The 22,692-nt window shown below is 46.4% G+C and overlaps 1 protein-coding gene across 1 annotated transcript in view; it reads left to right on the top strand.

Annotated features, from left to right (window-relative positions):
* Positions 1–22,017, top strand: part of zswim5 (zinc finger, SWIM-type containing 5) — a 44,865-nt gene extending 22,848 nt beyond the window's left edge. The window contains exons 2-16 of the mRNA XM_037459434.2: positions 7,125–7,312; positions 7,455–7,623; positions 9,834–9,982; positions 10,810–10,960; positions 12,495–12,671; positions 12,774–12,950; positions 13,210–13,356; positions 13,444–13,581; positions 15,780–15,931; positions 16,020–16,122; positions 16,200–16,335; positions 16,643–16,800; positions 16,885–17,048; positions 17,443–17,524; positions 18,631–22,017. Of these exons, the coding sequence (XP_037315331.1) occupies positions 7,125–7,312; positions 7,455–7,623; positions 9,834–9,982; positions 10,810–10,960; positions 12,495–12,671; positions 12,774–12,950; positions 13,210–13,356; positions 13,444–13,581; positions 15,780–15,931; positions 16,020–16,122; positions 16,200–16,335; positions 16,643–16,800; positions 16,885–17,048; positions 17,443–17,524; positions 18,631–19,493 (2,954 nt within the window). The 3' untranslated portion in view covers positions 19,494–22,017. The remainder of the gene's footprint in view (positions 1–7,124; positions 7,313–7,454; positions 7,624–9,833; positions 9,983–10,809; positions 10,961–12,494; positions 12,672–12,773; positions 12,951–13,209; positions 13,357–13,443; positions 13,582–15,779; positions 15,932–16,019; positions 16,123–16,199; positions 16,336–16,642; positions 16,801–16,884; positions 17,049–17,442; positions 17,525–18,630) is intronic.
* Positions 22,018–22,692: the final 675 nt, after the last annotated feature.

The raw sequence follows: 22,692 nt of genomic DNA, 5'->3' as shown, positions 1-22,692 counted from the left end.
GGGCTCCCTGAGAGGGCCTGGTCAAAGTCTGTGAAGTGACTGCTTTCAACAGATATCAGTTTCCATCTGAAACCAACCGCTGACTAATAAAGGCTGGCTTTATGTTTCAAATGTTCGGCTTGTGTGCCCCAAACTACAAATTCTCAGCGCGCGTGTGTGTGCGTGCGTGTGTGTGTGTGTGTGTGTGTGTGTGTGTGTGGAGGGCCGCTTTCTGTCCTTTATGTTTTTCTTGCCACCTTGTGCACGCCAACTCCGAATGGAGCCATTTTGTCTCTCTCAGTTCCTGAAACGCAGCATAAGCCTCTTAGACGCATACTTATCTTGCCCTGCAGACTTATGCTTGGAGAAATAAACACACACACACACCAACTAGCTAAAGAGGCATTGTGAAGCCAGCCCTTGTTTTTCCTAAAACAGAGGCTGCGTGCATGCGGCAGATGGTTGTTCTCTTTTTTTTTTTTTTTTTTTGTTGCTTTGCGTACTGCCATATTGAACAAAAAGCACGGCCGAGGCCACGGCTGGTTTATTTTTTTTTTAGGAGAAGGGCAAAGTGCGAGAGAGACAAAAGAGCAGCAAGGGGAGAGTGAGAGAGACTCAGGAAACCCGTGTTTGTCTGTGTGTGTGCACGCTTGTGTGCATAACCACATTAACGTTGCATGCACCGCTTACGCAGATGCGTAGCGACGCGAACATGGTCCTTAAACGAGGCGCAAATATGAGTGGAATAGATGCACACACTTCAAAGTGTGTGTGTGTGTGTGTGTGTGTGTGCGTGTGTGTGTGTGTGTGTGCGTTTATTAGTGGCGAACAAATGTGTGGATATGTGTGCATGTCTTTGGCAACCAACGATAGTGAAGAGTGACCCCACTGCCGTGCACACCTTGCCCACACGGCTCAATGTGGGCAGGGCCCCCCTTGTGGTCTCCGCTGAAAGCCAGGTGCCATCTCTGAGCCGAGACAGAGGGTGCAGTACAAAACGTCTCATTGGGTCAGCACGGCTATGAGACAGACCCCCTCGTCGTGGTAACTACAATTATTTTGTAGTGCTTCAGGTATCCCCCGTTTGGATTAGCTTGTACACAGTAAAAGGGGTCAGACTTCTCAGTTACAAAATATTCATGATGATGAAGGCTGAAAGTATAACCAATGTTTTGCTTCCAGTGAATATGAACTTGATTTCCTGTTCAAAGGTCATAAAGAGTAGAGCGACTGTCACATTTAGCTGGGGAGCCCCCCATCCAATCAAATTGGGATGTAAACACACTAGCTTGTTAGACCAGGCTGTGACTATGGCCATATAAAATGGAAATTCATACCAGCTGATATTTCACGCGTTTGCTGGGACGAAAAGTATCAGTATGACTTTTTTAGAACTTCAAAACATGATAGCATCACAGTGCTTACGCATACAAGATTGTCTTAACTCGTATGCTTAAGAAATCAACAAAGAAGCCAAACCATCGACCGCTTTAAGGCTCCTCATGGCTTGGAGTTTTCGATGGTGTCCAGCTGAAGTAGCCCGCCTCTACTTCCCCACCCATCCATGGCTCCTGTTCAGAGCCTTTATCTGTTACTCACTCGATCCGACGGGTTTTCCCTCATTGTGATGATTTCGATCGACCTTTTTCCACCTCTTTGACAAGCATTCAGCCAAAGTTGATATTGCATCCAGAATAATCTGCCTCCCTCTGAGTGTCCTCTCGCCACTTCCTTCATTCTGCTTCGTCTTTTTCCAACTTTGTTGACCGACATGTCAGCCTATTTTGCTGAGTTTCTGCCAGTCTCTCTCCTTCAGATCTGCACTAGTCCCCTCCCCCTTTCTCTTGTTTTTACAGTGACACATATGCAGAAAGGGGACTTGATTACTTGACCCTCCCCCCCATCCCCCCATGACAGTGTTCCGGCCTCTCCCGTTACAACCAAATGGAGAAAATCATGGAATCAATTCAATGTAATCATGACAAATGAGTCCCGTCGGTTTGCAAGTATTTTGCATATTACATGTGTGTGTTCGGTAGGGGGCTGCTGGGTAATCACAAATGAATCAATGAACTGTTATGAGGAGGGAGAGATGGACGGACGGACGGATGGATGGATGATAGATGGATAGGAAGAGGGGAGGAGGTGTGTGTGTGTGCTGTACAACAGACACACATGTCTGTTGTACAGCACTAGATGGCTGATTGAATACAGGGGGTGTCTGTGTGTGAATGAGACTGAAGAGGGGGGGGGCGGCGGCGCCTTAAACCTTGAAGCTGTCAGGACAGATGGGAGCTGGAAAGGCTGCTGGAGGAGGATGAATCTTGCAGTAGGCCCCTCCTGGCAAAAGGGTCAATGATATTTGAACTAGAGCTGCAACTAACGATTATTTTAATAATCGATTCATCTGTCGATTATTTGTTCGATTAATCGATGAATCGGATAAAAAAATTAAAAATGTAAAAACATTAATTTCCAACCCTTTATTGAAAAATAGAACTGACTGTGCACTTCCTAAATATCTTTTGCACTAACAGATTGCTCCTTGAACATCCCTAAGTAAGCAAATAAAATGGACTAACACAAAAAACATACACACATCGCATGATGTATACTTTACAGCCGCCAAATTAAATATATTAGGCACAAAATCATGAATCATTGCCGTGGTGCTCCCGTGCCAGGCCATGTCGCTTTTGCATATCTTACAATCAGACATGTCAACCCTGCCGAATTTCAAAGCCCCTCCCGAAAATATCCCGGACCGACCTGTCTCCTGATTTCCACCCGGACATCAATTTTGCTGCACCACCCGTCACTGGGCGCGCTGTTTCAGACCGAACAATAATAAAGGTTACACATTGAAGTCGAGCGCGGCGATTAGAACGTAAAACTACTAGCGCTGCAAAGAAAACCGCAGCACCCCCCCCCCCCCCCCCCCCCGTTGCCCGCTAGGACCCGCACCCCCCATTTCAGTGTGAAATATTTAGATCGCATTGGCTTCTCTTCCTCCGCATGTTTCAGAACAGTAGTACGGGTCTCTCCGATGTTCTGCTGCGCGAGCGCTCAACTTTTTTTTCCCCAGCTCTGCGCGGCGCGCGCAACTTTCTTTTTAAACTCAAATAGTCGCGCGACACAACGAATCGATAATGAAATTCGTTGCCAACGCTTTTAATAATCGATTCTAATCGATTTCATTGATTCGTTGTTGCAGCCCTAATTTGAACCCCCCCCCTCATTCAGAAAACATGTTTCTAAAATTAGTTTCCCTTTGCGCTGCCGACAGGCCTCGCAAAGCAAACATTCATTTGTTTTCCATATGGGCTTTGTCATGCATATCTTTTGCCTTCCTTTTAGTTTTTGTGAAATCAAATCACAGACAAATAAGCCTGTTGCGGTCTTCATGTTGCTGTAGTAAACCGGCCTCGGTATGGTGAATATATCTTGGTGAAATTCCCCCGTGGGACTCTTGGTGATGTTATGAGGGTCTTCTACAGCATTTGCAAAGCACTTATAGTCGTTATTTGAGCTGAGGCATTTACCCAGAGGTGAGCCAGCTAAATGAATGAAGAGTGCAGCTTCCTTTTCTGCTGCAGCCGGATTCAGACTAACAAATACCACAGGAAGGCGTTTGCAACAACATGTGAGCAGCAAGTACGAAAGACTAATCTAAACAGCAATGAGAAGGAGGAGCTTATGGGAACGTGTGCGGCATTGGGGGCGCATGCTACAGCGCGGTGGTTGAAGCCGATGAATGGAATCCAAAAGTCCCGTCCTCATCTATAAAATCCAGTGTAGGGGTGGGCGGGGTTTGACTGTCGGTCCGTCTGTGGTGAGGCTTCGCTTGGTGGTTTACGGGTGTGTGGGTTTGTGTGGGTTTGTGTGGGTTCATACGCACACTCTGGCTTGCTGCCTGGTTACGTCTCCCCAGCTGATTACGAGTTAATGGCCTATGAGCGTGGGGAGCTCTTTGCCTCCTGATTGGATTGTGTGGGCGGAGTTACCGAGTGGCAGATGGCTTAGGGAGGAAGGGAGAGTGTTTGTACATATACATCAGTGCGTGGGGGGAGGTCCCTTTATTTACAAAAGAGAGATGTACAATTGGTGGTCTCCAGTCGTCCTTTCTGTATTTTTATTGTCTCCTTTGTTTTTTTTCTATCACACATATTGAAACAAATGGCAAACACAAATTAATTCTTCCGCATGACAGATTTCAGAGTGTCTGCGTTGGTTCTGAGAGCGAGAACGCTTACCTTCATAAGCAGAGAAAGGACCCACAAAAAATCCCCCCCCCCCCACCCAAGGATTAGAGCTGATCATTTTACTTGGCAACACTCCCAGTTCACACTCATTGCACTCCTAATTCAGCTTTGTTAGAAATTCATCGCTTTTTGCAAATCAGACCAATGATATAGACGAGTACAAAGTGTGTGTGTGGGACAAAAAGAGCGAGTTTACAGATATTCACGGGGAATATCACTCAGTGGTTTGTTTTGTTGCGGTGGCATTAAGAACAAAGCAGACAGGCTACGAAAAGGGTTCTTCACTTTGTGTGTCTGTGCCTACAAAGTGATGCAGCATCTTTTTATCAAGTGTCATTGCATCCCCATCTGCTGAAGACACAATGTCTCCCTCAGTCGTTCTACACACACACACACACACACACACACACACACACACACACACACACACACACACACACACACACACACACACACACACACACACACACACACACACACACACACACACACACACACACACACACACACACACACACGCACACACACGCACACTTCCAACAAACAGGGCAGAAGAAAAAGATGGGGTACATTTTTACCCTGAGCCTTTGGGACCAGATACAAGTTTGATGAACGGGAGATAGAAGTGGTATTGTGTACCTGAAGGTTCTGGTCTGTTATTGTGATGATACTCACAGGGCTGGTAGTATATTTTAGCTTTTCAATAATGAGCCAATGCTTGCTTGCTGTGGCTGTATTTACAAACATCAGTAAACGGGGGGGGGGGGGGGGGAACTGTGAAAAGAGCAGCAGTATCATCATCACATTTGTGTCTGTGGTCCAAGCAACAATAGGCGTTAACCTAACCAAATGAAAGGGGGGGGTGTTCAGAGCCGAGGTGGAAAGGATCAGAAGCACCCCAAGCTGTGGGACAAGTCTCTATTATCACTATCATCAGATTATACAGATGTATCCAGGCTCCTTGTTTTCTTCCTGGCATTTCTTTCAACTCTCACTGCCCCCCTCCCCCTGAAGTTGTACACCCCAAGGGGAAACACTGCATAGTTTTAAAGTGATTTGAGTGGTTGGAAGATTAGAAAAGAGATTTACAAAGTCAGTCCACTTAACAACCTGACAATTCTTTTCAAGGCCCTTGGTTGGTGTCTGCAGGTAGACGTCTGGTACTTGCATGTTGGTGGATGTTGGGAATATAGAGAGATGTATACTGAACTGGGAGGGGGGGGGGGCTTCTACTATGTTGTCCACCTTTTAACTGTTCAGAAAGTACTTTGACCTCCAATCAGCCGTTGAATTCGTTCTTTCCAACCTTTCTGGTGGATGTTGGGTTTCTCTCTTAATCCGCTGTAGCTCTTTATCTTCCATTGTCCCAGGGAGGGCGGATTGCAGTTGATACGATCTCTCTGTGCACGTGTGCGTGTGCATGCTCACAACATTTGGTTTATAAAATCCAGGTGTGGGATTTTGCCAGGGAGATGGCTTAACACTCGCTCATTAAGCTGCTTCTACCTTGCTGGCCCATACCCCAGAATTGAATTGTTCTTGTGTGTGTGTGTTTGCAAAAACTAACATTCACCATGAACTTTCTTTTTTTAAACCCATACCCAGAATAGCCAATATCATGGCCTTCCTGTTCTCTCTCTCTCTCTCTCCTGAAAGTAGCAAAGGGGTTGCTATGGTTGGGTGGGATACAGTACACACACACACACACACACACACACACACACACACACACACACACACACACACAGAGGTCTTACTTTATAAATAATTGACCTGTCACGGTGAGCCAACAGAGCAGATGCACTCTCCCCTCTTCTGTTCTCCTTACATTTCTGCTATCTTGTCCCCTTTGTCCTCCGTAGCCTTTACCTGCCTTTTTATTTGTTGCACCTTTTAACTTTTTTTTTTTAGTTCTTCTCTTGTTATCACATTATGTTTTAATCTATGGGCTATAAAGAATACCTGCTTTTGTTTATTTAGTAAAGGTTTAGGGGATTTTAATGTAGGTCAAAGAGTTTATATATTAGTTATGATAAAGATGAGGATTTTTGGCACTCAACGGCAGTATTGCTCCTAAAATTTATTTTGCATTGAGCTTGAGCCAATGATTAAATACATTTGATAACGATGTAGCATTGTACTCCAGATACTCCAGTTGAGTATTTTTACCTAATTTTACACACCCTTTTAATAAGGCTCAAACGGCTATTCTGACTCGAAAGAACCAGCAGCTGTTTGTCTGCTGATGGCCTACCATCCTCATGCATTGCAGGAAATAACTAGCGTGTAGTCAATGTTCAAAGTCCATCAAGCCCTGTAATGGCCGGCTAGAGCCAATGAGGCCTGACGTATGACTAAAAAGTACAAGAGATGGTTGGCCCCCCAGACGCTGAGCAATAGGTCGACAGCTGCCAACAGCCAGCGGTTAGCTTAGTATGTGGGGGCCCCAAAGATGAACTATGAGAGGAAGCTTTCATCACTACAGGCTAGAATGTGTGTGTGTGTGTGTGAGAGAAAGTGGTTGGGCAGGAAATGATCACACCCTAGCAACCCCCTAGTTTGAAATGAACATAGGCGCGAGGAGAGGATCAGATGACCCGGTGTCTCGTTCTGATGCGTGTGTTTTGTGACGAAGGTTCCCTCGGTAAGTTTGAAAGGGTTCAGATTATGGAAAATGCTCCTTCTCTGATGCTTTTCTCCTTGGCAGTCTGCACACACGATTCCGGGTAAAAGATGAAACAAAACTTAACAACTTCACTTTAGAGAATAAAGTAAACGTGTGAATCGTGGCTGTTCACCCAGCACCACATTGTTATCATCAGGTCACATGTTAGTATTTTTTAGTGAATGATAAAACCCACTTGTCCTTTCTCCTCTCCGCAGGCTTTCACCTCAGCGGCACAGTCACTGAACCCGCCACGTCGTCCGAGCCAGAGGTCACCCACAAGGTCGCCATCAGCTTCGACCGATGCAAGATCACCTCGGTCACCTGCGGTTGCGGCAACAGGGACATCTTCTACTGCGCCCACGTGGTGGCGCTCTCGCTTTACCGCATTCGCAAGCCCGAGCAGGTAATAACGCCATGGCCTCAAAACAACCCCATATGTCCGTGTCTGTAAGAGGTCATGAGCCCGCGGTGGGGGGCGGGGGGGGCAGCAGCGAGTTAGCACGTTTGAATGAACTCACGGGCGAACCCATGTTTGCTTGCTACAGGTGAAGCTGCGGTTGCCCATCTCAGAGACGTTGTTCCAGATGAACCGGGATCAGCTGCAGAAGCTGGTCCAGTACCTGATCACGGCCCACCACACCGAGGTGCTGCCCACAGCTCAGAAACTGGCCGACGAGATCCTCTCTTCAAACTCTGAGATCAACCAGGTCCATGGTGAGAGGACAACCGGTTGGGCAAATTTTTACATTCACAAGTTTGTGATTGACAATTGAAGTTTTTTTAATGTTCCAAATGCACGGAGAAGCACTTAACTGGTGAAAAGTTAGTTTTGCGAAGGTGCTGTCAGTCAGAGCAACGACTTAAAAGCGTCCAGACTTGATCCGAGGCCGATTGGTCCCACGATGCAGCAAGGCAGGCTTCAATCGGTTGGTTTATGTTGTTAGGTGCCCCTCTCCGGTGCCTGCCTCCTTCCAGTGGCAGGAGGATGTTGAAGAAAGCAGGGACGGGAAAGAGGGCGAGGGGGGAGAAGGGGTGAATGAGTCCAGAGAGACGTGTGGAAAAGGGAAGGTACACTGAGAGGAGGAGATGTGAGAGACGGCCCTCGGGAGAGGGAAGATGAAAGGATTGGATGGACTGGAAAGGGGCAGGACGACCACAACAGAGCCGCGTAGTGGAAAACAACCAACGAGAAGCATCCTTTCTCCAAACCAAAAGCCTGCTTCTGTTTCCCCGTTTCAACGCGCCCGGCCAAATGTTGACATTCCCCAGCACTCCTGTGCAGGAAGCCCGGGCACTGTGATTCCCTCTGTGTTTGACAAGGGGATCATGGGGGTTCGAGTTCAGTGGATCCAGGAGCGACGGGCTCCTTTGATGGAGGAATGTTGCTGCGTACCCCGAGCCAGTTGGAAACGCATCTCTGGGCTTTCCTCAGTCCGCTTCCTGCTAGATCAAAGCACATCTACATTTCCCCCGCTGCATTACTCAGACACACACGCAACACTCCGTGCCCCAAAGAAAAATAAAGCTGGCCTTGTATTCCCTCAGTGTGTGATTAGCTTGAGTCGAGGAGCTTTCTCGGGTGTCAAGTAGGTTCACTTTAAGTAGAATGCAATACAAATGCCTACTAACATTCAGTAGAGATTTGAACTCATTCAGAATGAGTCAGAATGTTTCTGCTTTTACAGTTGGATTGGTAACTACATGTACAGCTGATTTACTATTACCAAAGTTTTACCAAATTCACATTTTAGGCTGATATCGAGGATTTCAAATGAATCTTGAATGAAGTTGTTGCCATGTTTGTCTGACATATTATGGCAATAAATGTTTCCTGATATTTGATATTATCAGCCTTTCAAGAATAAATCCTCAATTTATGAAATGGATGAAACTTGGTGTGAACATCCCCATTTTGACTTTTGTACTCAACAACCCAGTCATCATAGATCATACCAGCAAACAGTGGAGTTAAGTTGTATGAACTGTATACTATTCGCTACAGAGTTGCCGTAATGCTATCTGCACTACACACTTTTTGTTCATATGCAGAAAGCATTTTCTGCTACTATACATAAAGCGGGTGAAATAAGTATTGAACAGGTCACCATTTTTTTCTCAGTAAATATATTTCCAAAGGAGCTATTGACATGACATTTTCACCAGATGTTGGTAACAACCCAAGTAATACATACATGCAACGAAACCAAAACAAAGTTCAGAGTTCAGAAATAAAGTTATGTGTAATAATGGGAAAAAACACTTGGTAATGACCGCTTCAAGACGTCTCATGTATAGAGTCACCAGTCACATGCGTTGCTCTGTGGTTTTGGCCCATTCTTCCACACAGTCTTCAAATCTTGAAGGTTTCGTGGGCCTCTTCTATGAATCTTGGTCTTCTTTCCATAGATTTTCAATGGGATTTAAGTCAAGTGATTGTGGGCCATTCTAACAGCTTTATTTTCTTTGAAACCAGTTGAGAGTTTCCTTGGCTGTGTTTTTGGGATCATTGTCCCTCGTGTCATCTTCATCATCCTGCTAGATGGCAGCAGATTTATGTCTCTGTAAATTTGCCCATTCATCCTTCCTTCTATTATGTGAAGTTTTGGTTTTGGTTTCATTGTATGTATGTATGTATTACTTGGGTTGTTACCAACATCTGGTGAAAATGTCATGTCAATAGCTCCTTTGGAAATATATTTACTGAGAAAAATGGTGACGTGTTCAACACTTCAATACTTTCACCTGCTGTAAGTACAGCCTTAACCAGAATTGAAAGATTCAGAATTAAAATGTATAAGTGAGGCTTCATCTTGAACCACACGTTAGCATGCCGCTATGGAAACCGTCTTTCTCTTCACGATTGGGCCTAAAGTAAATTCTATTTCCCATGGTCACAGCGTAGTTTAACACGTGTGCTTTCCCAGGCGCTCCTGACCCAACTGCAGGCGCCAGTATCGACGATGACAACTGCTGGCATCTGGACGAGGACCAGGTCAGGGAGCAGGTGAAACAGTTCCTCTCCCAGGGAGGATACTACGGCTCTGGGAAGCAACTCAACTCCATGTTCGCCAAGGTAGAAATCACCACTTTGTTTATTAAGGGTCTTTGGTGTGGTAACAACCACAACCCCACACTTTGAGTTCATAAGACACACTTTTTGTTCAAATGGATAAAAGAAACTCCTACATAATTTAGTGTGAATTTCTTTTCCTTTAGTTTCATCCATTCAAACACGCCACTTAATTCTGTAAAAGTATGATTTCCCTTTGAGAGAATTGCACAAAGAATTGAAGCACCTGCAGGTCCCTAGAGCATCTTTAGATTTCTTTGGTTAGTGCATTCAGTTTGCATAATACAGTCAATCTTGAATATGGTTGAATGTAGCTCTGCAAATCCCATGTGGAGGATTCATAAAGGAGTCTGACACAGAACTATACACACAGCACATTTGGCCTGCTGATATTTCAGAGTTAACGCTATTCAAACTTACACAAAGCCCCTCAATCAATAAGTCTTTATTTAGTGGCATTCACAAGGTTATAAAACCTCTTGAATGCAGCCACATGTTAAACCTCCAGTGCAGTCTAGGATTATGCCTGTTGCCAAAAATCCTTCTTTGTCTCATTCACTCTGATTTTAGATAAAACTTTCACTCACATATACAGACTCATGCTTCTACCATCTAAAAATATTAAAGTGACAGTAGTATCATACCTCCTCATTCCACCTCTGACTTAAAGCAAAATAAGCAGTGTGTCACACTACGGCTTGAGGAACGGTTGTTCTGTGTTTGACAAGGACGAGCTGAAGGCCCCTGCGGCGCCCGTTAGTATCGGTGTGTGTTTTGTTTCCACTAGAGGCTTCCATGCATGACTAAACCTGCACTTTCAATCCTTCCAGGTCAGGGAGATGCTACGAATGCGAGACTCCAACGGCGCCCGCATGCTGACGCTCATAACGGAACAGTTCATGGCGGACCCCAGGCTGTCGCTATGGCGACAACAGGGCACAGGCATGACGGATAAGTGTCGGCAGCTCTGGGATGAGTTGGGTAAGAACACTTATCTTGTGTGTAGGTTTGTGTGTGTGTCCAAGGCTAAACTTGCGTATTACTGAACCCACCAGCCAAATATTTCTTCTGCTCATCTATAACTTAATGCCTGACGACCTTCAAGATGCCAATTTCAAAGGCAGTACCAGTCGTTCGCATGCCATCGTAAAAAATGACCGCGGGAGATTCAAAACGGATGCTAATGCTAATTAGCGATCCTAGCTTACTAACACATGCATTTAATTTCATTCCAAAGCAACCCAGGCCGACTCCAGTAAGGGAATGACCAAGCATGTGTGGGATTCTTGTGGCGGTTTCCTTATTCTGACCGATGGGAGGCTCGTTGTTTTCGTCATATAGACTCATTCTGGGCCTGCAGCGCTGTTTTAGGTCGACCTAACCGATCGAAAAGTGTGGGCACCTCTGTTCTAGATCAAAAGCAAAAAGGTAATTGAGCCATTTATTCTTCACTGGGGCTCAAAAAAGCATTGGTCGAAATGTATTGTCTCATTTTGAGCCGTTTATTTTAAACCCGCTGTGTCTAGAACTATTAAAGTTACCCAAAATGTGAGATGAATAAATCCTTGCAATTATTTTCTTTGCATCCATCTTTGCTCTCCAGGAGGACAATTGAGTGACACTCAACTCTGTTCTGTAAGGGAGAGGGAGCCGCTGTACAGAGATCTGCACATAACAGTGTTTGTTTCAGAGTTTGTTTAGACTGCGGGTCAGCTTCCTGTAGGTCGGACGGCCCAGTAGGCATAAGTGTCCAGCCTGTCCCTTTAGTTTTTTGGGGTGTCTGTGTCGGATACCCGTTCCTCCAGTGAGCTCTTTGGTCACCCAGCCAGCAGCCTCCTCGCCTCTCGCTCCCTGCACGGAGCAAAATGATCAATACGCCTGCTCGGCTTCTCTGCAATCAATCGCAGCATTTAGGAGGTCAATGCGAACACTTCCTGAGTGGTGGGGAGTGGGGGCACAGAGACGCAGACAGGGGTGGGTGGGGGTGTGCTGTCGGATCATTTTCCTCAGACGGCTGACCCCAGGGTGAGGTCTGTGTATGTAGAGCAGAGAGCTTTTCAGGTATAAAAATAATAATACATTCACATCTTAATGTACCTACATTCATAACAGAAATCCTCATTTAAACACCAGGAACCAGAGATTATTTCTGAAATATGACTAACCGAATATATCATTAAAAAAAATCATCAAGTAACTTAATGAGATAAAAATTCATCTACTAAACTCTCCAGCTTTTTAGGAGTATTTAAAGCTGCCAACACTCCACATCTGTGCTACACTATTTGTTTCATGAGTTTCTTACCATTGCACGTAGAGATTCTGTAAGACGGTTTCTCTGAAGACGGTGCTCAGTGTTACTTTGTTCGCTTTGTTTAAAGACTTGAACCTGCCAGTAAGGAGTGACATCGAGGTCCGGCTCCTCCTGTTTAAATGAGCGCTGGAGTTTAAGAAAAGTAGAGCGTTCAACCGCTCTCTTTGTATCCCGACCCCTGACCGCCCTCCTTTACTCCAGGTGCATTGTGGGTGTGCGTGGTGCTCAACCCCCACTGTAAGAGCGAAGAGAAGAGCGGCTGGCTGAAGCAGCTGAAGAAGTGGGGCGACCTGGACGTCTGCCCGCTGGAGGACGGCAACTACGGCAGCGAGCTTCCAAACATCACCAACGCTCTGCCGCAGAGCAACCTGGCACAAGGTGAGCACACACACACACACACACACACACACACGGGATTGACCTGAAGTCTCACTCCAATGAACAACAATGGCGCTAACCGCGTCCCCCCCTGCCCCCCAGACTCTCTGTCCAGGCCGAGGAGGTCAGTGTTCAGCCGGGCCGTCGAGGCCTGCGACCTCCACTGGCAGGACAGCCACCTCCAAAGGATCATCAGCAGCGACCACTACGTGTCTCCGTCCTACCAGAGGGAGGGGGAGAGCCTGCTCTTCAACCCGCAGGGGCTGCCGCTCTGGCTCGGTGAGGATTGATATTGATATTGACCTTATGTTATATATATATGTTTGTTTAGGCTACAAACATGCTCAGAGCACAACTCCCTTTTGCATTTTGAAAGTAGAGAGGAGAAACAGCAGTGTTTCTGTGGCACTTCCACGCGCACACACACACACACACAAATTCTGCTTGTTGAGGCCAGTATCTGCGGTCAGATGTTGCAACTTGCACTGGCCACATGTCGTTTTTGGAAGCTGTCCTGACCACCTTGTCTCACACACAGACCACGTCCCCACGGCGTGCGCTCGCGTCGACGCCCTGCGTTCCCACGGCTACTCGAGGGAAGCCCTGCGATTGGCCGTGGCCATCATCAACACGCTTCGCCTCCAGCAGCAGAGACAGATGGACATCTACAAACACCAAAAGAAAGGTAACACACATATTTAGTGGGTTTCATTTTTGTGCAGCATGTGTTACAGTTAAAAATAAATATTTGTCTTTTGTCCTCATCTCTCAGAGCTTCTCCAGAGGGGCGTGACTTCCACCACCAACCTGGAAGGCTGGGTGGGTCATCCCTTAGACCCCATCGGCTGTCTGTTCAACACGCTCACCGAGACCTGCCGCATGGACGACGACAACTCGATGGACACCGGAGGTGTGAAGATATGCCGCTGTGTCTCCTTTTTTAAAGATCATTATTGAGACTAATCCCTTTGTTAAAGGGAGCAACAAGAAATATTTTAGACATCTAAAAGAAAACCATCAAGAAGCTTTAGACCAGCCAACTGCTATTTCCCCCCCTTTTTTTACTTTAGCTCAGTGGTGCCTCGGTAAGCACTCGCCGGGAATGAGAAAAATCAAATGTGCCCCATAATCAACTTTGAGCCGAATATAATTTCATTGATATCATTTTATTTGCTTTAAAAGTGAAATACTAAAAAAGGAACACAAGTTGAACAGAAAACGAACATTGTCAACATAAAGGGATCCCCTTCCACCAATTTTATGGCAAGATAAAGCAGTGCAAATATTTTTGTACATCAACACAAATTTTCCTTTCTAAATATTTACACGGTTCTTATGACTACTCTTTGTTGCATCAGACCAACAAACTGTCTGGCTTTCGGTATTCAGCGTCTTGGGTTTACTCTCTTCTGTACAGGCTCGTGTACGGAGTAATTCAAATGTGTAGATTAGTCATTTTGACACATGGCGAGCAAAGCTGAGAACAAGCTTCACGTCTCAGGCTGCCATCAGGAGGCGCCATTAGTAACAAGCTAACCTCACAATTTATAGGAAGTGAGATGCTGCAAAATTAAAAGTATTTCTAATGTTCTCAGAAAAATATTATTCAGCCATGTCAAATTTTGTAATTGTTGTTTTTCTTCTAAAGACCAAATCTTACAAGTAATGAGTAATCACTTTAAGAAGCGTGTATTTTAGGCAATTTATCACAAAACTGCACACATTTGATCATCTTGGAGGTAGAATACCTCATGCACTTTTCTGTGCTCTCAACTCCATCATTTCTTTAAATATTGCATCTCTGCCACATGTATTGGATAGATTAATGCTGTCATTTTGACAGCTCTAGAACATATACGTGCAGCTCAAAGGGCCATTTTTGTTGACCAAATAACCAACCACGCACACCTCCCACCAGCAGTGACCCTTTATACGGCAGACTGCACGTTCTTGTATCTGGGGGCGGCGGCGCAATTGTGCTGCTGACGTGGCCCAGAACTATGCAGGGCTGAAGGGATCGTGCTTGAACACCCTGCTCATTTAGACCACACTCCTGCTGTGATTGTGTGTGTGGTATGCATAGAATCCATCACCATTCTGCATTTCACACCCTGCCAGGGCCCTTTTTTCACTAGTGGCCTTTGCAACAGAGCAGAATAGGGGCCGGGTTTTCCCATTGTTACCAGGCCACAGGGAACTATTGTCAATCCAAACAATGCTGACCACTGGCACACTCATTGGTGTGTGTGTGTGTGTGTGGGGGGGGGGGGTGATGGATGAGGTGATTGTCTTATGTTGTTTTGGAGAATAAGATAAGAGACACACACACACAGACTAAACTGTGTGTGCGTGTGTGCGCCTGGTAACTACGCTATATTTCTCTTTGGAAGACAGCTGGAAACATCTGTTTTTTGAAAATGGGAGGGGGAGGTGGGGAATCTTTCATTGACCAATGAAAATGCTGCAATCACTCCAATGAAATTTCAAATCAACCAATGAGTCAACACCCAATGGACAAAAAAACCTAACAAACTCAATGAGTTAGCACTGGGGTTAAGCCTGTAAAAACCCATCCCCCCTTTCACTAGATCTCTCTCTTTCTCTCTCACATCCATCCATAGAATAAACAGGATTGAGGGGATCTATTGCATGGAGGGGATTTAAGCAGAATGAGGATGGGGGAAGAACAAACAGACACCAATCAACAGCTGAGACTCTTGTGACATCTGTTCTCACTTAAAGCTGTCGAGCATTGCCTGTCGGGTTAGCGACCATTTCACATGAGCACTCTCAGTCCATCATGGATGCCACATAGATGTAATGTTACACCAGCTTTGTGGCTTCATAAAAGCAAGTTAAAGTATCTCTGTTTGACTACCAGGAAGTAAACTATGCCTTTACCTCAGTGAACAGCATATTGCGTGGTAAAGATCCAAACGCCTCAGCCTGTTCTCATTGATTCATATTGACATAAAAGTTTTAATGCACGACCAATGACCGACAAAAAGCAAATAGCATTTAGGTTCATCAAAGCCAGACTTTTGTTGGGATTTGAAGGCATCTTTGCCCCAGTCACTAAATGGTACTGTTTCTTTCCTTCCTTCCTAGAAGGCGACCCCAGGCCTCCGGTCTACCACCACGTACCAGTGTGGGGCAGTTCCAGTGGAGGAGAGTCCTACCTGACCTTGGCCTTAGAGGTGGCTCTGATGGGTATGGGCCAGCAGAGGATAATGCCCGAGGGCCTGTATGCTCAGGACAAGGTACGGTAGTCCAGAGAGTACACGCCGTCAACATTTCTTTTCCATTTTTCATGGGCACGACACTGACAATGTGGGAATTGCGCCCTAGGTGTGTCGTAACGAGGAGCAGATTGTCGCAAAACTTCAGGAGCTGGAGCTGGGCGACCTCCTGGTCCAGACTCTACGGAAGCAAGCCATCCAGCTACTGGAAGGTACAGTGACGGCGCGTTTCTGCTCAGTACTTCAGGAAGAACGATTCCAACGTCTCTTTCTCTCTCTCTCGGCCCAGCTGGTCCATTCAGTGGCCTGGGCGAGGTCATCCACCGGGAGAGCGTCCCCATGCACACCTTCGCCAAGTACCTCTTCTCCGCCCTGCTGCCGCACGACGCCGACCTGGCCTACAAGCTGGCCCTCCGCGCAATGAGGTCAGTGTGCAAAGCAGAAAGTGGCTTTAATGGCCAGGTCATGAGGTCCAGCGGCTCACACACTGCTGCTGGAAATCCTTCACCAGCTTTCTAATGGTTTGGTAGAAGCAAAGGTGAGGGTAAGGGTAGAGGGGCGCCACTTCGAGGTACTACCCTTTTCTAGGATCAACACTAATGTCTAGTTGTAAAAGTAGATCTTTTCCAGAATTTTAAATATCACATTTAAGTTGAGGAGTGTCAGCTCCGTGGACATGCGGCAGCAGACTTGTATGGTGACCATACAACGTTGTGGTGCTTTCCCTGGCAGGCTGCCGGTGCTGGAGTCCTCCACAGGCTCAGGGGACGTGGGCCACCCTCACCACGGCATCTCCATAGTACCAAGCAGGTACCCACGCTGGTTCACGCTGGGACACCTGGAGTCCCAGCAGTGCGAGCTGGCCTCCACCATGCTCACTGCTGCTAAAGGTATCGACCCGTCAACACGACCAAGCACCCTAATGTCCCCATATGGATGTTTGTATGTGTATATATCATTTGATTTGCTTGTAGGTGACATGTTGAGATTGCGGACGGTGCTGGAGGCCATCCAGAAAAACATCCACTCCTCTTCCTTAATCTTCAAGCTGGCCCAGGATGCCTTTAAAATTGCCACACCTGCAGACAACCCGCCTGATATCACCCTGCTCAACGTGGCACTGGAGCTGGGACTGCAGGTAGTGTGTGTGTGTGTGTGTGTGTGTGTGAGACAGTGAGTCAGCCGTTTTCATAAATCATTTAACCATAAAACAAAAACCTGAGCACTGGTCACCTGTCAAAACAACAGTTCTCTTGAACTTGTAATTTGTGGCAGCCTTGCTACAAATTTACAGAGAAAACATCACACAGCGTCTCGCCATTTCAACCACGTAATTTAGCCTTTAGTGTTTGACAGTAAACACGGAGGAAGAAGAGAGAAACCAAAACTGGACCAATCGATATAAAAAAACACTACAAGCCTCTCGTCTGTCAGAAGCAACCGCGGGACCTTTCTCTACAAAAAGGTGTGTTGTTGCCATTGTATGAAGCAGCGGGAGCATGTGTGAATCATTGGATGTGTGCGCTCCGCAGGTGATGAGGATGACTCTGTCCACACTAAACTGGAGAAGGAGAGAGATGGTCCGCTGGCTGGTAACCTGTGCCACTGAAGTCGGTATGTGGGACACACACACACACACACACACACACACACACACATCAGTCTAATCATTGGCTTGTGTGGTGAATATGTACGGTTTATGGCTGTCCAATCAAATCACACAGTTTCAGTCATATAAGAATCGTTTGTTTGGGGGGGAAAAAAACACCTGTTGAACAGAGCAAAAGCATTTGCATGTCCTTCCTACAAGAGCGAGATGTTCATGTTAAGTGTGGTGCATAGACAATAAAGTTGTCACCGATGACACTGAAAGCCCCCGGGGGGGACATTCAGAGTTCAGCGGCAGAAAAGGAGCTCACATGAATACAAAAAAGAGAGCCACTCCAGATCAGTCTCCTGCTCCACACTTTGCTCTTTTCTTTGAGAAGTTAGTTTGAAACCACTTGTTCGCAAATGTTTATGGGACTTTCCTTTCGGGGAAGTAACACGTTATTTGCTCAGTGTTCCCTGTTAGGCCCCGCAGCCTGGTGTCTGTCTATCTTAGATCACGGCTGTGTTCTGTGCAGCTGATATACAGGGTCCCCATGTGTGAAATAAAAAGCGGGGGGGGGGGGGGGGGGGGAGGATAAGGCTCTGGTGGCAGCAGCGACCTGTTGTCCCTCCTGAAAGTCCATTCCACTAAAGTACTATTTGTCTCTAAATGGATCATAATTCACTAAATGAACACCAGGGCTGTATTGCAGAGGACCTTAAGACCATAAACTCATGTTTACTGAGGGAATGAATCAGGACAAGTAGTGCTACAAGTAGAGTCATTACGACACTTCCACTTGGCTCTGTAGCCTTATTTCAAGGTCCTCCATAACTGAAAACAAAAGGACCAAAGGGTCAAAAACTACAATCTGGGAAAGTGACATTGATGCCGATGATGATAATACAGCGCTTACATTTTATCAGCAATTAGCTTCAGAAATCCTTCAGAGTGATGTTGAACCCAAGGAGCTCCGTCGAAGTACGACTTCCAGTTTCAGAATGAAACGCTCTTCTCCTCACTTGTCAGATTCTTTCTGTTAAACTGAGCAAAAAACTTGATAAACAAGTACCAAAGAGCTATCATCACACCATGTGATTTACCCCCCGAGCCTTCTCCCCCTCCTCAGGTCTGCGGGCGTTGGTGAGCATCTTGCAGAGCTGGTACACCCTCTTCACGCCGACCGAGGCCACCAGCATCGTGGCGGCCACCGTCATGTCCCACAACACCATCCTGCGCCTCAGCCTGGACTACCCGCAGCGCGAGGAGCTGGCCAGCTGTGCCAGGACGCTGGCCCTGCAGTGCGCCATGAAGGACCCCCAGAACTGCGCCCTGTCTGCCCTGACGCTCTGCGAGAAGGACCATATCGCCTTCGAGACGGCCTACCAGATCGTGATCGAGGCGGCGTCCACGGGCATGACTTACTCGCAGCTGTTCACCATTGCCAGGTACATGGAGCACAGAGGGTACCCGCTGCGCTCCTTCAAGCTGGCCTCCCTCGCCATGACCCACCTCAACCTGGCCTACAACCAGGACACGCATTCCGCCATCAACGACGTGCTGTGGGCCTGCGCGCTCAGCCACTCCCTGGGGAAGAACGAGCTCGCCGCCATCATCCCCCTGGTGGTGAAGAGCGTGCACTGCGCCACCGTGCTCTCCGACATCCTGCGGCGGTGCACCATGACGGCGCCGGGTCTCGCCGGGATTCCCGGGAGAAGGAACTCTGGGAAGCTGATGTCAACAGACAAAGCGCCGCTGCGGCAGCTGCTGGACGCCACGATCTCGGCGTACATCAACACCACGCACTCTCGACTGACGCACATCAGCCCGCGGCACTACGGGGAGTTCATAGAGTTCCTGAGCAAAGCGCGGGAGACTTTCCTGCTGGCACAGGACGGCCATATTCAGTTTGCTCAGTTCATAGACAACCTGAAACAGATCTACAAGGGCAAGAAGAAACTGATGATGTTGGTCAGGGAGCGCTTTGGCTGACCACGCCCCTCCCTCACAGGGACGCTCTTCTCGGGAAGTAGTTTGACCTTTTTGTTTCTATTTAAAGTTATTTTGGATTCCTTTGTATTTTTACTTCTTCTGTTGAGCCATTTGTTGACTGAGTCTTAAGTTTTTGTCCTGTTTTGTTGTTTTGTTTCTTGAATGTGAACCAGGAAGTGTTGCTCTGTTTCATTGAGACCATCTATTCAAACCATCAAGTCAAAAGAAATCTTTTGGGGGATTTGGCACATGAGGATTCAAAAACCAAAATATTTCGTTGGATAGGTCTACTTACTTTAAAAAGGCCAAGAGGAAGTGGTTTCCAAAATGGAAGGAACGTGTCATTCCAAAAGAGCGCTCTGATGTCGTTGCATAACGTCATACCTCCACTGTATTATTTGTCAGCTTTAACTTCTCTATCTGAAGAATTGGCCTTATCTTTCATTCAGAACACACACCTACACGTGGCGTACTAACCGGTTCCTACACATCTGCTGCTCAGTGCGTTTCTTAAAGGAGGGAAGAACCAAGTTGCTTCACAGCTCTGATAAACGACTGGGTCTCAATCTGTGGAGCTACAACTGCAGTGTTGTACAGCTATTCGTGGGCAAAACCTTTCAAATCCAGACGACCCTCCTGTCGTCACCCGTCACTTGCTGGATTGGGATTTAGTCCATAAGCAATAACACTCTGTGCTTCATCAGCCAGCGGCTTTCATTTCATGTCTTTTTGTGTTCTGTTAGGAAGCTCTGAAAGATGTTGGGACCTGTGTTGATTTGAGCGTACTCGAATCATAGCTCAAGTCCCTTTTCCATCTCAAGACGTTTCTACGGAACTTTTCCATGAACCAGCAATCTGGTTCCTATGTTGGTTCTATCGGTCGTGGTTCCTACCCCTGACACCCTGGCAGATAGGACTTTGGACTATCGGGGGGACCTATGCAGCACTTGTGACTAATCAAATAAGCACTATTTAAAAACGTCACCTCCAGAATGGTTGAGTAGTACTGTACAGCAAGAGATGAGACGTTTCAAACAGTATATGGGACTGGTGACGAGGAACAAGCCTCTGCTTGTATATTTAGAATCAAAAAGCCTACCAAAATATATATTTTTTGAATTTATAGTAGGACAAGGCTTTTCCCACTTATACATCTGCACTAAATGATAACGTTTATAGATCAACTGATCATGTGTGATGTGAATTGGTTGTTTATAGTCACTAACAAAGCCAAACAACTCTGCTGCACGACCAAGCCCTTTAGCTCATTTAAATTGACCGCTATCCCCATCCTCTTTTTTTTCACACGCTGCTCCGTCTCGGCCTCATGTGTCAGGTCTTATGTTAGCATCTGTTGCTAGTGTGTTAGCCAGAGATGATACTTCATTGTTGTGTTAGCATGGCTGGACCAACAAGTGTTAACGTTTGGATAAACTCTAACAAAAATTAAATCTAAAAGATTTAAAACCACAGTCATTGCAGTAATCATACCACACTCTGGCTAAGGCACACATTCATATGCTCAACTAAGTTGATCCTGATTTTTGATATTCCTCCAGTTCTGTGGTGCTCGTGATGGAAAAGAGTCTCCAGTTACTGAAGGCTACTGGTTGTGATGGTTCTCAAAGGGTTAAAGATACGTGTGCTTCATGATGACTTATTCCAACATGTATGACACCACATAGCTGGGCACAAGGAGTCCTTGTGTGCACGAGGGACGTCCATGCTCCCCCCTCTTTACCGTCATCGTATAAGCACTTCACACAAATACCTCTTCAGTCCGTTCCTGCCTGCTTCAGCGTTTATTTATTGATTGTGTTGGTAAATCTGGATGTCTGAGTAGGAATCACACACACACACACACACACACACCCAACTAGAAAAAGGTGAGAAAAGGAGGAAGACTTTGTCGTCTGCTTTTACATTCCATGCGCGTCCCACTGGCCCCTCCACAGGTCGTCGGGTCTCTCCTCCCATCTGAGGACACGCAGGGAGAGCAGCAGAGGAACCAAAAGGCTGTCGCTCAGTTCTCAGGGACATCACTTAAAGAAACAAAACAAAAGGTAGTAGCATTAAGCGTTTAAGATATTGTAAATATGAAAGTGTCAATTCAGAAAATTGTAAAGTTATAATTATTTATGATAAGTATGTTATGCGTTTGTTATTACTTTATTTTTCTGTTCTTTTGGCGGGGGGGTACTTGAACTGTTTTGGACGGGGATTTGACAGAGTTTTCCTTTTTTTTTTTTAAAAGAGCAAAAACTTCAAGGCATTTCTCAGGTGCTCCTGTGTGCATTGCTTTGCTATAACGGCTCCAATTATTTGTTTTTTTATATTGGTTTTTAAAGACAAAAGAGAAAGTGTGTCTGTACTGAATGAAAAGGAGGAAAGGCATCCATTTGTAAACAGATCCGTACCCGACTATGCAGAACCACTTTGATGGTCTCGTCACCTCTCCAGGACTCCTTAAGTGTGGAAGAAGAGACTCTGTGGACTAAACCACTACTAAACGGGGGGGGGGGGGGGGGGGGAACAATGCGCCATAGCCGGCCTGCATACGCTGCAACATTTAGAGGAAACAGGAACAAAATGAATACGGTGGGAAATGCCTTTGTGACCGATCGATGTACAAAGTTTATTTTTGTGCTTTACTTGTTTGTCGTTGTTTTTGTTGAAGCAGGACTCAAAGCCTTTAGTGTCTTCTCAGTGGTGTGTCGGGACAGAACTGTACACAGATGTCCGCGAGTCAGAAGCGGTGCGCGAGCGGATGACCTCGTGTCCTCGCTGCTTCTTCATCTCCCCTCTTCTTCATTACCACACCTTGTAAACGTGTTGAGCCTCTTACTGTCCGCGCAGCGGGTCGGCGTCCATCTGCTGGTAAGGCTTCTCCGTGATGGTTAACCTGGGGGGGGGGGCATCCATCCCTTTGTTGTTGTTGGTGAAACCGAGATAACTCGTTCCTGCATTAGCCAACAGCCTTTGAGTGAGGCATTTACTGACCGCGGGACAACGAAGCGCCGCCTGCCTCGGCCCGTTCTCACTGGCGCCCTCTTTCTTTCCTCCTGTTCTGTTTCCCGCTTTGTGGTTCTTTTGGATTCTTTCAAACTTGGGGTAAAAGGTGTTTGTTGCCTCTTTGTGCTACTGATTAAACGGTATTCCCAGTATTTGTTGCCACAGAAGTATGAAAGCTTACCATCAA

The sequence above is a fragment of the Pungitius pungitius genome, chromosome 15, assembly GCF_949316345.1.
Source record: "Pungitius pungitius chromosome 15, fPunPun2.1, whole genome shotgun sequence".
In the NCBI taxonomy this organism is placed as follows: domain Eukaryota; kingdom Metazoa; phylum Chordata; class Actinopteri; order Perciformes; family Gasterosteidae; genus Pungitius; species Pungitius pungitius.
The sequence above is the reverse complement of the archived record's forward strand: the minus strand, read 5'-3'. Positions and strand labels throughout refer to the sequence as shown.